This window comes from Paramacrobiotus metropolitanus, unplaced genomic scaffold, assembly GCF_019649055.1.
Source record: "Paramacrobiotus metropolitanus isolate TYO unplaced genomic scaffold, Prichtersi_v1.0 Parri_scaffold0000081, whole genome shotgun sequence".
NCBI lineage: Eukaryota > Metazoa > Tardigrada > Eutardigrada > Parachela > Macrobiotidae > Paramacrobiotus > Paramacrobiotus metropolitanus.
In genome coordinates this window covers 245,547-262,418 of record NW_026570301.1, presented here as the reverse complement: position 1 = coordinate 262,418, position 16,872 = coordinate 245,547, and the positions used below count along the sequence as shown (strand labels likewise).

At 45.1% G+C, this 16,872-nt stretch overlaps 1 protein-coding gene across 1 annotated transcript; it reads left to right on the top strand.

The window, feature by feature from the left end:
* The first annotated feature begins 14,832 nt into the window (after nt 1-14,832).
* LOC129595691 (E3 ubiquitin-protein ligase XIAP-like) lies at nt 14,833-15,913 on the top strand. Its single transcript, XM_055492771.1, has 2 exons — nt 14,833-14,932; nt 15,264-15,913. Exons 1-2 carry the CDS (start codon nt 14,833-14,835, stop codon nt 15,911-15,913), a joined length of 750 nt encoding a protein of 249 aa, XP_055348746.1.
* Nucleotides 15,914-16,872: the final 959 nt, after the last annotated feature.

The window sequence follows — 16,872 nt, the reverse complement described above, 5'->3', positions numbered from 1 at the left end:
GGGTTCCGCTTACGGCTCATACGGCTACGGTACGGTTACGGCAGAAATAACTGGATTGACCGTACGGTATACCGTATACGGCAGTACCGTATACGGCAAGCCCATTGTAAAACCGTGTTTTTGGCTTACGGTTACGTACGGCACTTTCGTTACAGTACCAATTTTCACTACGGTTACGTACTGTTGTGCCGTACAGTATGCCGTATACGGCAGTACAGTATACTGTTTGGGGGCTCTAGTTTTTGCACACGGTGTGACATCATCAGGTATGACATCATCGCTGATATCATCACTGACATCATCGCTAAGTAAATAACAATCTAGCAAATAGACTAAGTAAGTTATAGGTAAGTAAGTTTGCGACTGAATAACTAACTAACTAACTAACTAACTAACTAACTAACTAACTAACTAACTAACTAACTAACTAACTAACTAACTAACTAACTAACTAACTAACTTACTAACTAACTAACTAACTAACTATCTAACTAACTAACTAACTAACTAACTAACTTACTAACTAACTAACTAACTAACTAACTAACTAACGTAACTAACTAACTAACTAACTAACTAACTAACTAACTAACTAACTAACTAACCTACATTATGTCATCTTCGAATTAGTTTTTCGCACAGTTGCTAACTCTTTGTATCGACGACATCATGTTTTGATATTCTGTACACGTTACTTCGAAGCTCTTATTGAAAGCGGACTTACTATCTTGTTTACACGTTACTATATTGTTACATCATCGATGATATCATAGGTACTGATCTGCACACGACCCGTGTCTACGTCATGACTACTCGCCAATTTTAATTTTTGCACACGGTTCTAACAATGACATCATCATAAACCAAAGCACTGACTGAAAGAGTAATACTAATTATAATAATAATAATAATAATAATAATTCAAAATTACACAAAGAACATTGTGTTACTGCACTATCTGCATACTTTCCAGCATAGCTTCAACAGAACGAACACTAGTGAAATCGTACTCACTGTATGTTGACAAAATTCGAAACAGTTCGCCTCGCAAGTCCGTCATGACGACTTTGTCATGTCGCAGCGAGCGAACGGTGGCACGGAGCGTGTTCTTGGTGTAATCATTGAGGACGCTAAGGATTCGGCTCATCATCTGACCCTCCAAATCCTGTGGCATAGGCAACTTTGGCGAGCTGAACACCGCAAACCTCCGAAGCAACCCGCCAACATCCAGTTCCTGCAGGTCGCGGATAGTTGTCATGTTGAAACGTGAACGGTGCGTGGGCAGTCCGTCAACATCATGGGACTTGTACCGGTCGACTTGGACGTAATCTCGGCTTCCAAGGTCCACCCATTTGGCACGGAGGTCCCCGCTAAAACTGTGAACGTAGGACGATCTTGGATGGGAACCTTTTCCGCGTTGCCGTTCGTTTCGGATTCTGAAGGCGAGATCCATCCGACACTTCGTGGAGGACAGGTAAGAGAACACCTCAAACATCTCTTTTACCGTCCAAACAGCAACCCGTGCATTACGTGCCGAGAAAACCACGACATAGGCTTCTGACTTGACGACAAAGCGCGCAAGGCCTAAATGGAACTCGATCTGCCCAGGATCGGGTAAAGACAACGCTGGTGAGATTGTAGGATTAGGGATGCTGATAACTGGCGCAAAGGAGTCAGTCTGTCCAGGAATCAGTAGCGCTGGGGAAACCGTGGGGTTAGGAATACTGATGACCGGCGCACTGAGGTTGTCGTACACTCTGTCTGCCTCTAGTGACTTAAACAGTTTATCAATATCGTCAAAAAGCTCTTCGTTAGAGGCCATCTTAGAAGTGAATTGGAACTCAGATTTGGATCAACTAATTTCGCCTTCGGTCGTTCTCTTCCTCGAAGCCTTAATGATTTCGTCGGAGAAGACGCAAGGCGGAGCTCTAGTTGTGCTGCAGGCTTGCTGATTGGGCATCGAGCGGTAGGCGGAGCTTTGCTTGTGACTTACGCCATTCCATTGGTTACGGAGAGTTGGGGGCGGGCCACAAATGTGTTGCCAGTGATTCAATTGGTCGAAAAAAACTGATCTGATCGATGACGTGGGTTTGCACACGGTCTCATAGTATGACATCATTTGACTTAGACTGACAGCCCAGTTAAGAAACCGGATCGGAACCGAATACTTGGATCAAGCAAAATAGTTGTCATTCAGTTGCGGTTCGGTTACGGCCAACACGAACCGATCAACTGACAAAATAAAATAAAAAAACTGGCAACCAGTAGTTTGGAACCTGTGTATAGAAATTGCATACTTACCTGCACTACCACTGCGCTACGTTACCAATTTTAAAATCTACCGCTCAGCTTTCATACTGGGAGTCCCTTTGGCGCCTGGGTGCCTCGAGTATGTCACATTTTATCGATTGTGCTTTTCAGAAAGCTCAATTGCAGTTTGTGCTTTTTGTACCTCACAAAACGCCAGGATTGGCGCTTTACCAAGGGCGACAGACCCTCAGTTCTAGTTTTAGCATTTACTGTCAACATCGATTTTTCGAAAAAATGGTTGAGTACGAGTTTTCTCAAGGCATGCTTGATGCTATGGCTCAAGTTGCGGCCATGGACGATATAGTGTTTGATGATTCTGATAACGCTAGTTATCCTGACTTGGATAATCCGGACTGGAACATGCAGCTGGGTGGAGGCTTGCCGGATAATATTGGTGATCTGGTGTCAGTCGTTCCAGAATCCCGCCGTTATTCTGCCAAGTATGGCCTGACTTTCGAGAATTATCGCGTGACCGTTCAGGACCTTCAGCATCTTGACCATTCATTTATTCCGGTGGCTATATCGGCTATCCTGCAGGATGTCCTGGATAATGTGCTCCGTGATGTGCCGGATCAGTCCATTGTTCGACTGCGGATCGAGCAAGATTCTCTGCGATATCCTATTTGGACTCCTCCAATGAACAAATCTGAGCTTTCTGTTCAACGCTGGATGGCGGAAGTCAAACGCGTACTACAGTCGAACGAAACCTTCTCTTTGAATGAATCCTTCTTCATCCTGGTCCAGTACACCAAGATTCCTTCGGGTCAGTGCCTTAGGAATGTTCCGCAGTTGCTAAAAACAAGCTGATCAAGATGCAGTGCGTCGTTCAAGTCAAGAATACTATGGACAACACCTGTCTAGCTCGCGCTATGGTCATTGCTAAAGCTTATGCTGATGAAGATCCTGCCTTATGCAAGAAATTACGCCAACAGAAGGCTGCTCAAACGGATGCTGCGTACGCCCTTATTCGTCGTGCAGATCTTCCCATTCGGGAATTCAGTATTCAGGATATCCCAGCATTCGAGAGGGTAAGTCACTGCTTGAAACCGTCCCGATTTTTTTTTAAAAACTGATAAAATTACAGGCTTTGCCAGAATACCAAATTATTGTGGTCAGCGTTGAGCACTTAAACAGTATAATTTATAAAGGCAACGATAAAAACAAAAAAATTTTATTATTGAACCACAACCGCCATTTTGACGTTATTACTTCGTTTCCGGCATGGTTTAATCGCGGTTATTGGTGTTTTAATTGCGATAAAGGTTATAATAACCGTGCTGCTCATTTTTGCAAAGTGACCTGTGGTCTTTGTTTTCGTAATGATTGCGATATGGACACAAACAATAAGATCGTTTGTGTTGACTGTAAGCGAACGTTTTTGGGTCAAGCATGTTTTGATACTCATAAGCTGGGTGCCGGCAAGACCAAAGGCAGCCATAAGCGCCAGTCTTTGTGCGGCTCAATTTTCTTTTGTACGTCTTGCAAACATACTGTATCATTGCTCAAACGTGACCACCGGAATACGCATACCTGTGGCGAAGTGCGCTGCAAGTTTTGCCACCTGTTTGCATTACCGGGAACCCATAAATGCTATATGAAGACCCATAAGATGGTTGATGCGGAGCGGGCGCGTTGTGATGCCGCAAGATTTCTGTACTTCGACTTCGAGACCTACGTATCGAGAACCAAAGAGCTCGTGCCAAATCTGGCGGTATGTATACTGTGCTGTAGAGTCGTAGCTGCTTGATACCAGTCAGGTTCTTTTTAGATTCTTCAATACGACGACGGTACGGAACGGAGGTTTCCTTCTGATTCTGAAACGTTTGGTGGGGACGTGACGGATTCCCTGTGCAAGTTCATATTTCAACAGGAACATAAAGGCTTTTACGTCATTGCTCACAACATGAGGGTAATACTACGCTCGCTTTGTCATTACCGGTATTGAATTTTGGTTTTGGGTGTACAGGGATTTGATGGGTATTTTATTATTCGGTGGCTCCTGAACAACGGTATTAACCCACGCGTCATCATGAACGGCGGTAAGATCATGTCCATGGAGGTCGAAGAGTACCAGATACACTTTCGGGACAGCTACAACTACAACCCACAAAGCCTGGCAAAGTGGCCGGAAACCTTTGGTTTCGAAGGATTGAACAAAGGTACCTTCCCACACCGTTTCAACCGACCCGAGAACTGGAACCGAACCACTGAATTTCCTCCGCTTGCTGACTACGGCTTCGATTCTATGTTGGAGAAAGATAGACCAGCTTTTCAGTTGTGGTACGATACCGAACGGGCGGCTAAGGGCAACCGGTTTGTCTTCCGGAATGAAATCACCGAGTACTGTAGTATGGACGTAACCGTATTGCGGAAGTGTTGCCAACAGTTCCGGTCAATCTTTATGGACATTAGTGGTGGAATGTGCCCATTTGTCTGCGCGACAACTATTGCCGGACTTTGTAACCTGTACTGGCGGACGAAATTCTTGATGCCGAACCGGATCGCTCTGATTCCACGGTCAGGCTTTTACCGTAACCGACCTCAGTCTGCCAAAGCGCTTAAATGGCTGCAGTGGATGGCTCAAGAAATCCAGGATTCGGACATTCAGTACCGGACACCGGACGGGAACGAGCACAAGATCGGCCCGTACTACGTTGATGGATACTGTCATCGAACCGGGACCGTGTTTGAGTTCTACGGATGCTGGTAGGCATATATTTTAAATTGTTAGTCTATTATAAAATTTCAATCTTTGTCTCAGGTTTCACGGTTGTCCCAAGTGCACTAACCCAGACACCGTTCATCCATTTCGCGACCTACCCATGAAAGAGATCTTCGCTGAAACCATGCACCGAGAGGAGTTCCTCAAAAATGACGGGCACCCAGTGACATCAATTTGGGAACACGACTACGACGATCGCTGCAAAAGTGATGCTGACTTCCGAGCTTTTGTTAACGGTGTTTCAGTCCACGAACCCATCAACCCGAGAGATGCCTTCTACGGAGGCCGAACTAATGCCGCTCGACTGCACCACACAGTGGCGAACGGAGAGCAGATTCGGTACTATGACGTATGCAGCGAATATCCCTTCGTCAACAAGAACAAACGCTACCCCGTTGGTCATCCCAAGATTATAACCAAAGACTTCAAAGATGCCAGAGAATACTTCGGCCTTATCAGTTGTGAAATCCTTCCCCCGCCGGACTTGTATTTACCGGTGTTGCCGTACCGAAGCCACGGAAAACTAACGTTTCCCCTGTGCCGCACATGTGTCGAGCTTCAGCGAAACTCAAAATGCTGTCACACTCCCGAAGAACGGAAACTTTGTGGTACGTGGTGCACTCCAGAGGTCATGGCTGCCCTGGACCGAGGGTATACGATTGTGAACATCTTAGAAGTTTGGCACTTCAGCGATTACGAAGACCACCTGTTTGCCAATTACGTGAACACGTTCCTCAAGATGAAGACGGAGGCAAGTGGTTGGCCTGGTGATGTGACGACGGAGGCTGACAAAGCACTCTACATTGAAGAATACAAGGCCAAAGAAGGCATTACTCTGGACCCCACCAAGATTGCCCTTAATCCCGGACTTAGAGCTCTTGCAAAACTGTGTCTTAACAGCTTTTGGGGTCGTCTCGGTATGCAAGACAACAAGCCGACTACGAAGCACGTCACAAAGCCGGAGGAGTTCTACGACATGCTACTATCGGGAAAACACCACGTTTCTTCTTTTGACCTTATGAACGACGACGTCATTCAGGTGACGTATCGGATGGAGGAAGGTTTCGTGGAGCCTAATCCACATACGAGTGTCGTACTGGCCGCGTAAGTACACGTCCAAGTTGAAAGTACTCGTATCTTATTATTGCTACTTTCAGTTTTACAACATGCTGGGCTCGCCTTCATTTGTATGGATATATGGAGCAAGTAGGACGAGATCTGCTCTATTTTGACACGGACTCCATTATCTTCGTCCATCGTCCTGGCGGAAATGCACCAGTTACAGGGAAGTTTTTGGGCGACCTTACAGATGAGTTGAAACCCGGCCAATATATTCGGGAATTCGTCTCACTAGGTAACTAGGACTTCACCTGCGGAAATTGTCATGACCTTTAATGTTTTGCTTGCAGGGCCAAAATCTTATGCCTATCAAACGAATGACTTGAAAACGGTCGTCAAAGTTAAAGGTTTTACCATCAATGGACAGACGCAGAAGATCCTTAATTTTGAAAATATGTTAAACATGCTCGGTAGCTCAGACGCTGTAACTGTAAGTTATCCTAACGCCATTCAACGCAGCAAACGTAAATTCTCGTTGATTGAAGCGGATCTCTCTAAAAAATTTCGAATGACTTACGATAAGCGCCGAATTATGGGCAACTGGAACACGTTGCCTTTTGGTTACTGCAGTGAGTAAATTTCGGCATTGTTCTTATCCGATTCCTTTCTGCATTGTATCGTTACTAAATTTGTGCAATAAAACAATTACTTCCGTCACATTGTTTGTTTGGTTTCCGTCCCACAAGAACAATTGTTCGCGGATCTGACGAATACATAATAACGTCACGATAGATAGGAATATAAACATTCCTTGAACAGCCATACAGACTCTAGTGAACCTGTTCTCGATTCTCAATATTCTTAGTTGCCGATCCATTTCTGAAATTATGAAGAACACTAATGAGAACTCTCTGGAGTTTTAGTTAAACGTATCTCGATGCTCACTTAAATAGCTTGCATCTTCAAAAAATAATTTTGTTAAAATTGATAGAGCAAAAAATTACTAAAACAATAGAATTAGTTGCTGTACTTATGTTTTCTACAAGAAAAAATGCTAAAAGAAAGTTGAAATTTTGTGGAATTTACTCGATCAAATTTAGCACTTAATGGTTTCTAGGAATTTTTAAACATTGATATCATGGCCTTAGGCTATTTAAGTTAAGTAGTTGCTGTTATGTTTAGCAACATGTGTAGTATTCAAGATTTTGACTGCCGTTTCCGGTTACCCGCTGGCATTGTGGTTGCCGGACCAACAATGAGCGGTAAGACACAGTTTGTTTTTCAGTTGTTACTAAAGAAGGAAGTTATGTTTGACAATGTTCCACAAAAAATAGTTTATTGTTACGGGGAATGGCAGGACGCATTTGATGGACTGGGCGAACAGATTGAATTTATCAAAGGGGTGGAGCCAGTGTTGGACAACGAAGAATTCTTTGACAGACGGATACCCACGCTGCTTATCATCGACGACTTAGCCATGGCGGTGAGTACAGACCCACGAAGCAGTAAACTATTTACTCAGGGCATTCATCATCGCAATCTATCGGTAGTATTGATTCTGCAAAATTTGTATCGTCAAGGTAAGTCTATGCGTGACATCGCGTTGAACGCACAATATCTGGTACTGTTCAAAAACGTGCGAGATACAGGGCAAATAAATGTTTTGGCGCGACAAATGGGACTGCCACATTTACCAGAAGCATACAGGAAGGTAACATCGGAACCGTATCAACCGTTAATCGTGGATATGCGTCCCAGCAGCAAAGACTATTTAAGGGTGAGATCACACATTTTTCCGGACGATCTTACAAGAATATATGTGAAACGAAACACAGCAGTACCATGTCGGAACGGGTAAAAAAAGCGGCACCATTTGTGCTGACGCTAAAATCACTGAAGCCGAAACAACGAAAAGTGCTGCTCAGTTACGCTACGAAAGACCAAATACGCGCCATTGAGGAAATTGCCTTGAATATCGTAAAGAACACCACACCAATTTCCTCAGAGTACTTGGAAATATGCAAACGCCATCGAAAACCATTGAAGCTATTGGCATTAAAGCGATACCCCATTAAAGCTAAGCGTGAAATTTTGCAGCAAGGAGGATTTATTGGAGCCATATTACCTGTCATAGCAAGTTTAGTGGGATCGCTTATCGCAAATGGATGAATATTTTATTGTTCCAAAACATAAAATGTCGGAGCGTGCTGCGGAAATTCAGATAAACAAGGAACCGCCAGAAGCCGTAGAAGTGCTGTCGCTCGATAATCTTACTGCAAAAATTCTTAAAAGAGGCGATATAAGTGACTGGGAAAAAGCGGAACTATTAAGATCTACCTTAGAACGGTTTTTAGCACTTAAACCTCAAGCATTTGAAGAGCCCGTTGTCAAGCCACCGCCACCGGTTCTTTCCAATACAAAAGCGGTACCGGCACCCCCGAAACCGAGAAAATCAAAAAAGGCTAGCGCTCCCGCACCCCCGGAAACACCAACAGAGTTGTCGCCTGAAATTCCTATACGAACACCGTCAACAGTAAAGAAAAGATCCAACAATCGCTACACGCCGTTTACACCATATGTTAGCACGCGGACTAAACGTCAACCAAACCGCTACGCTGACCAGTTTGGTGGTTGGATTTGCATTTAAGGATGGAGGGCTGTTTACCTTCAGCCATTCGGCTGTGCCGCATGTTTAAAGTAACGTGCGTGTCTAACTGTTGTAACGATGGAGACGACTCTGATGAAGAAGTACCTCGACCCGAGGAACCCCGGAAGCCTGGGCGGAGTAAAGAGGTTTTACCAAGAAGTAAAACCACACGTACAGAACAGGGAAGAAGCCCAAGAAATATTGGAAAAGCTAGACGAATACACAGTGACCAAACAATCGAAGAAGAAGTTTCCACGGAATCGGATAATAGTTACCAATCTGCAGCAACAGTACCAAGTGGATCTAGCTGATGTCAGCAAGTTTAAGCGCGAAAACAAAGGCGTCCGGTACCTACTAGTAGCTATTGACTGTTTCTCAAGAAAAGTCAGTGTTCAACCGCTGAAAGCAAAAACGGGCACTGCTGTGAAGACGGCATTAGGCAAAGTATTCCAGGAACTAGGAGAGCCCATGAAAGTGCAGTCGGATAAAGGGCGCGAGATGTTTAACAGTACTGTTCAGAACTTCATGAAAGAAAGGAAAGTTTTATTGTTTTCATCGGAAAATAATGATATTAAATGCGCCCTTGCCGAACGCGTAATTCGCACTCTGAAGGAGCGGATTTTTAAATTATTTCGGCACCGATTAAACACAAAATATTTGGACAAACTAGATGATATTGTGTACTCGTACAACCATAGTATTCACTCGTCCCATGGAATGCGCCCCGTGGATGTATCGCAAAACAACTCGCTGCATGTTTTCAATAAATTAAATAAAACTGCCAAGCAACAAAAACTTCCGCGGTTCGATGTGGGCGATACAGTGAGGATGTCAAAAATAAAACGGACTTTTGAAAAAGGATATGAAAATCGATTTACCGAAGAAATTTTTCGCATCAACAAAGTTATTCCTCATGAGGAACCGGTATACCAACTGGAGGCTTTGGATGGAGAACCCATTAAAGGACAATTCTATGAACCAGAAATAACAATGGTTCGCAAAAGCCTACACAAAAATGCATGAAAATCGGGCGTTTTACATGACTTTACCTAGCGATGCCAGTATGTCAGATTATCCTGACAACACCGCTTCTGATTGGCAGACCAGACTGAAGCAAGCAATACAGTTGAAAGGAGCATGGGAAGTGGCGCTAGTGGAGTTGCAGTATCTGAATTCTTTGTTTACTATACAGTATCCTCAGACTATCAACATTACAAGTATTGATGATATAGCTGTTGTTCCTAAAGATGACGGCTCTACTCTGTATCTTCTAGAAGAGTTTACAGAGCAAATTGTGGTGCCACCAGGAAACTACAAGAGGGACGAGTTATTGCTCGACGTAATCAACAAGCAAGCTCCAAAAATAAAAGGGTTTACGCAACATCCTGGAGGGCCCATGGAGGATACCAACGGAGGTTGTCCTGATGAGCGAGCAGTGAACTTTCGCTTTCTGGCACCAACAAACCATCGCGTAGTCGTCTCAGTGTACAGTCCGCGTATTTCTGTTTCATTTCCTAAAGAATCAGCCTTACTCCAGCGTATCCTTGGGTTTGACGAGTCAGGCCTATCAAACGCATCAAAGGAAATTCGTATCAAGCGCTTCTTGGCAGCGCGAAAAGAAAATAAAAAAACAAGGGATGAGTATTTGGCAACAAGAACGGTGAATACTTTGCTGCAGAATCAAAGTCTGTACCTGTACTGCGACATTGTTGATTTCAGCTACCTTGGAGACACTTCCGCGCAGATTTTGCGTGTCGTGCCTATTAAGGGGCAAGTGAATGAGATGGTAGATAATGTATTCGATAGTCCCCATTACGTTCCGGTTTTACCATCATATTTTGAGACTATCCATCTGACTATAGCTAACGATAGTGGTGAAAACGCCAGGTTTGAAACAGGCAAATCACTAGTTAAGCTTCATTTTCGGCCAGCTCGATTATATTAAAAATGCCTCTTGTCGCGTACGAACCCAATCCACAGCGGTATGACGAAGTGTTTACCGTTCAAGTTGGACATGGAACCCTTACCCGATACCGAGGCTCGTACCAACAAAACGGGAGCGGCTTCTTTCCCCAAATCTTGAAAAACCTGTTCGCCAAAATTGCCAGTATTGCCAAGCCGATTATTCGAAGTGCTGCCCCGCATGCCAAAGCCGCACTAGAAGCTGCAACTCCCCACCTGCAAGAAGCAGCCGTTGAGGCCATTAAAGACACCAAGAAACGGGTAACGGACGCAATAGCAAAGCGATTTGAGCCACAAGAAGGACAAGGAGTCCGTAAGAAACGTGCACGACCACGAAAGATTACGAAAATTCGAAGAATACCACCACGCCACATTCCTGATTTCTTATAAAATGGCGTTTATTTTAGAAGGATCCGCGCCGGCTATGCAGCTGGAAAATCAGTTATTTGCCGTTCCCGCTTCCTATACCGACCGCTGGCGAACTGAACACGAAAGGATATACCCCAGCTCAGCGTTAACCGAAGACGGAACCGCCGGCGATATTTCTTTTTTTATTCCGGCCAGCACCAGCGGATTTTTAGCTTTACCGGATTTGTGCTTGGAACTGGAAGTGGCGATCAAAACGAAAAAAGGGACAGACCCATGGAGATTCATTACGGATGCCGACGGAGTCGCACCAGTCAATAATTTACTGCATTCATTATTTCAAACTGTACACGTGACGTTGGCCAACCGATTGATTTCGGACGCGTCACAATATTATCCCTACCGAGCCTATTTAGAAAGCCTGTTACGCTACTCGACCGATTCCATCAAGAGCCAGTTACGGTCTAGTGGCTTTTACTTGGACACACCCGGAGAATTCAACGATAACACAAAAAATGATGGCGAGGAAGCGCGGCGAAAGCTGTTCCTTAACAAAAATTATGTACAGCTGTCCGGTAAGCTGTTTTCCGATCTCTTCAACCAGACCAAACCTCTTATTACCGGAGTACCCCTGAATATTCGTATGGTGTTATCTCGACAAAGCTTCATGCTGCGTATTTGGGATGCTGATACCGACAAGAAATTCAAGATTTTTGTTAGGAACCCCCGATTGATGATTCGACGCTATATTCCAGCTCCAGACTTTATGATAGCCGTGGCCAATCAACTGCAGACAAAAACGGTCAAATATCATATCGAACGTACGGTTATTCGAGTTTCGGACATCCCAGCCAACACACAAAGCACAGTAGTCAGCAATGTACAGATAGGACAGCTCCCTAAAGTGGTTCTTATCGGGTTCGTTAATAGCGAGGATTTCCATGGAGCAGATAACACATCACCATTTCAGTTTCAACACTGTAACGTTCAGCAAATAAGCGTCGAGATTGATGGAGTCAGTATACCTACTAAACCCTACATGGCAGAATTTGATAAGCATCTGACTTTGGAGTGCTATGATGGACTGTTGGACACCCTTGGTCGGAAGTGTAACCCTACGGGAGAATGGTGTATTTCGAGGGAGGATTATGCGAAAGGCTATAGCGTGTTTGGTTTTGACTGCACCCCTGGGAGCACCGGCCTGGGACCATTGACCTTAATTCGACAAGGCAATTTAAGCATATCGGTTTCCTTTAGTAAACCACTACCAAAGCCCGTGATGATGGTGTGCTACATGGTCTACGACTCTATTTTAGAAATTAATCAACATCGGCAACTTATTGCGGACTTCACGACATGAACACGGCCGAAATAGAAACGGCACTAGCCAACAATGCCTTAACGAAATCGACATTTCGGGGTGTGTTTGCTGCCGATCAAGTGCCGTCAGACCTTGGTCAATTGCCAGCAGCAGTAGTCGTCAATTCCGACCCAGCCGCCGAACCGGGAAGTCATTGGATTGCGTTCTACCAGGACACTCCGGACCAAATCGAGTATTTTGACTCGTATGGCCAGCAGATATCGGTATATGGGGATTTTTCTTTTGTTAAAGGTCACAAAATAATAATGCAGAATCAACAACTGCAGTCTAATTTTTCTTCGGTTTGTGGTCAATACTGTATGTTTTTTCTTTTACGGCGAGCAAGTGGAGAATCCTTTCCACAGATTGTTCATTTATTCACTGATAGTCAACGTAGCAACGATATTATGGTTTGTCAGTATGTGAATTACAAGTTCGATATTAGCACTTCATTATTTGACAACAAATTTTTTAAACAGACTGCAAAAAAATAAACTACTTGAATGAAAAAACAATGTTGTCGTTGGATATACCTTAGTTGTAGAAAAATAGAATTAGACAGTCATACTACGAAGCTCAACACGATTACTCTCAAAAAATCCGTTAATATCCAATGAGCACACCTGCTTGTTGCTGACGCGATTATTCTCCAATAAAAATGCTTCCAAATACTTTCCGGTCTTTAGGGCGTCTTCCGCTTTCTTCCATTCCTCATCCGTCGGTTGCACCATCACTTTAGCGAATTTGCAGATGTGTGGTTCGTCGGAGTCCGGCAGATGACACGGACCACAGGTCGATGACCGATGCTTCGCAATCTGGGCCAGGAGCATCTGGCTGACCGCAGGCTTCAACCCAACGTAATCCAAACCATCCATTGGTGGGCTGTCTTTCAACTTTGCCGCTTCCTGGAACAAGGTCATTTCTTTCAGGATTTTTTCAGTCCGTCAAACGCTTTCTGCCCAAAGCTGATGCCACGCTTGGTCGGAATCATATCGCCGGCCTCGTTCTTGGTATAGTTACGGATGGTGGCCAGATTGGAGCGGTTGAATCGGCTCCAAGTGAAGTACAATCCGTTGCCCAAGTTGTACTTAGCAGCAGTCAGCTGGCAGTCGTCCGTGGTGGGCAATTTGGCCAGGTCATCCAGGTCGCCCTTTCCCGACATAATGATCCCCGCTAGCCGATGGAACTGGCGCTCATTTAGCGTAATATGCTTGGCCGTTTTCTCCCAGGTATCGGGACCCACCTCCTTCCATTCTCCAATGGTGACAGCCAACCAAGTAAAGTTACCGTACGCCGAGGTGCGAACGCTAATGAATTTGTCGTAGCCAATTTTGTAAACCGCAAACTGGCCGTCTAGAAATGCGGGCTTTTCCTTGTACATCCGTAGTTTAACTTGGGGGACGATTTCGAATTCCGGAACAGCTGCAGCTTTCGGCTTAGTCTTCAGCTTCTTGCTGGGAGCTTTCAAAAGGTCATCTTTTCCAGGTTTGCTGCCAGCGACTTCAGGCTGTTTGGCGGGTACAACGTCCGGACTCTTTCGTTTCGGATGAATGGCATCCTGGCGCACAACAGGAGCCGGAACATCCGCAGTAGTGCCCTTGGCATCGGTACCGAGAAAGGAGGAAAATATGACATCCATGGTTTAAAAAATTAGAACTGAACAGTAAAACGAAAATGTTGCAACTGACGGTTGACAACAAAAACTGACAGCGGACTTTTCACAAAATGCAACCATTAGCTGCGGTTGTGAGGTTCAAAAAGCGCACTTTTCAGAATGAGCTTTTTTTGCGTCACATTGGGGTACATGTGCGGCCCGTCTCTGGGACTGTGCTTTTGCTGCGGCACAATTGTGGAAATGAGTGCTTGCAAAGTCACAAAATGAAAATGTGCTGCGGGAAAGTAACAATTGCCGTCTTTTTTAACGAATCGAACTGCGGCAAACGTGGAACGAAATCAGTTTCACCGTTTCGGAGTTGCAGCCATGGCTGTAAAAGTTGTTCTTGATGCTGACTGGTTTATTATTAATAAACAGAAGTACGTCAAAAAATTAGCTTTTTTTGTTCCGTCTCGTGGAGTCTCTGGCGAATTCTCTTTCACTCTACCAACGTTCGCAGCATTGCACAGTAAACTTTTGCAACAACAAGCCCGACATTCCCACGGTCTGGTGTGGAATACAGCCGGTGACCTTTTGTGGAACCAAGTGGCTGACGCCATCGAAGAGATTTTTGACCGTATAAATCTACGGCCCGTGGACTGTGCGTTTTATTCCAAAGGACTGGAAAAGTGCCGGCTTTTTGAGAAGTACGTACCTACCGTCAAGAACCTTGACGACCTCGGCTGCCCGACCTTCAAAACACTGTGCACCTTGAGCCAGACTACGCGGAATAAAGCTATTGTGTTTGGACTATGGCTACCGTGAACAACATTGTTGCCACGGCGGATTTGAACTGCCAGTTGGATCTCGACCAAATCGAAGACAAGATACCAATGGCGCACTACGACCCACGTAAGTTTTCCGGGTTATTATGGCGTATTCTTAAACCGTACAAAGCACACTGCCAACTATATAGTAACGGTAAAATTACAGTAAATGGTGCTCGCACTGTAGCCGAAGCTGAGAATTTAGTTCAGCATTTCGCGCACATTCTCGAACGCTTTAGTTATCGTGTGACTGTTACTAACTTTCATATTGTTAATATGGTGGCGACATATGATTTTGGTCAGCGTTTTGATTTATTAGACTTAGCGTACAAAATACCACGCTGTAACTATTCACCGACGCGGTTTCTCGGTTTAATTGCGCAACTAGATACTTGTACAGCGGTTGTGTTTTATAGCGGAAAAGTCAACTTTCTCGGTGGAAAGTCCGCTGACGATATCGACCATGGGCTGCAGCAGCTCACCCGTTACATTGCCCGGAACTAAACTGGATAGAACAAAGTCAGCGGCTGCCGTATGTATGGACTGCGGAGGCAAATGCGACCGGGTCCGTGGCGCCATGGCCTTGCGATACCGACCGCCATGCGCTAGTCGTCAAGGATTCGTTGACCCGACCCACCGTTGCCCGCGGTGCGGCTACGTATGTTTCAACTACCCCTCGAAAACTACCGATGACAATAAATCAACTACTGGCGAAGACGTTTGCGGACCGTACAGTACCTTTCGCAATGCTGACCCGCTCCAGCCCAAGAAACCAAGTATGGCCAACTACAACGTCCGGCTGGCCAGCTTCACTGCATGGCCCAAGATCCGATTTCAGCGGGAACAGGACATGGCGGCGGCGGGCTTTATTTTTCTTGGACCTAATGACCGCGTCGAATGCTTTTCGTGTGGTCAAGTGGTGGAGGCGTGGCACCCTGATGATGATGTTTGGGAAGAACATGCTAGAATTGCACCTTATTGCCAGTTTGTATTGCAAACGAAGGGTGATCAGTTCATTGATATTGTCTTGGAGAAATTCAAAAAGCGTGTTCTGTTTTATTACTGAATTTACGGTTTTATTTTATTACTTTTTACGGCCTTGAAGTGCGTGTTACTTTTGTTAAATAGCTGATTAATGAAAATTGACGTCATGCGGAGCTTTTATGTGTAGCGGTACTTCGTAATTGGCTTTACGCTTCATCACGAATCTCTCTTACTGCTTCACGCCGTACCGGCTATGGCTTCAACATGTAAGGAATGATGCAACTTAGCACATAGCGTAACACCCAGCCGCACACTAGCCGAAATGCGCTTTTGGTGGGCCACCGAAATGCGCTTTGGGCGCCGCACATCCTGCGTCACATCTAGCGATAGGCCGTTGAAGTGGTAACGGTACCGTGCCGCTGGCGCGGCACATACAGCGGAACGCCGGGTAGTGCTCGTCAGCATCGCCCAATAGTCCCACTAACTACTTACAGTATGTCTACAGTGGCGTCTACGGGCTGTTTACAGATGACTACCGATGTATACAGACAGAATATCCAGCTGAACCTAAGAAAGGCTGCTTGTATACAACGGTAGACATCTGTAGACAACCTGTAGACACCCTGAAAATAATCTGTATACCTCCTAAGAAAACCTAAAGACTCCAAGGCCTCGTCCCGAATTTAAAGCGAATCTCGTTGCGATACAGCAACTCCACCTCGCGAGGTGGCTTCGCGTACCGTATCTGTAGGCGTGGCCACTGCATACAGCCACCTCGTGCGGTTGAGCAACGGTACCAAAGCTAGATTCGCTTCGAATTGGAGACCCACTCTAAGAATCCAGGTGACTACCGATAGGACTGCATGGTGTCTGCAGCCTGTACACAGACGTCTACTGTGACTATAAAATGAGAAAAAACGATTCACTTTTTTACTTTGGTACGAAACGTGCCACATGTGACCACTGGCAACAACATATGCAATTTCTATTAGTAGCAGCCGTAGCAAATCAAAAATAATGTCTGTGATTATTCGAAAACCT

Excerpts from the sequence above, each read along its gene's own strand:
- LOC129595691 (XM_055492771.1), top strand. The coding sequence starts at position 14,833 with ATGGCTACCGTGAACAACATTGTTGCCACGGCGGATTTGAACTGCCAG. Across the intron at positions 14,933-15,263 it reads AATGGCGCACTACGACCCAC|CGGAAAAGTCAACTTTCTCG; the intron begins GTAAGTTTTCCG and ends TGTGTTTTATAG.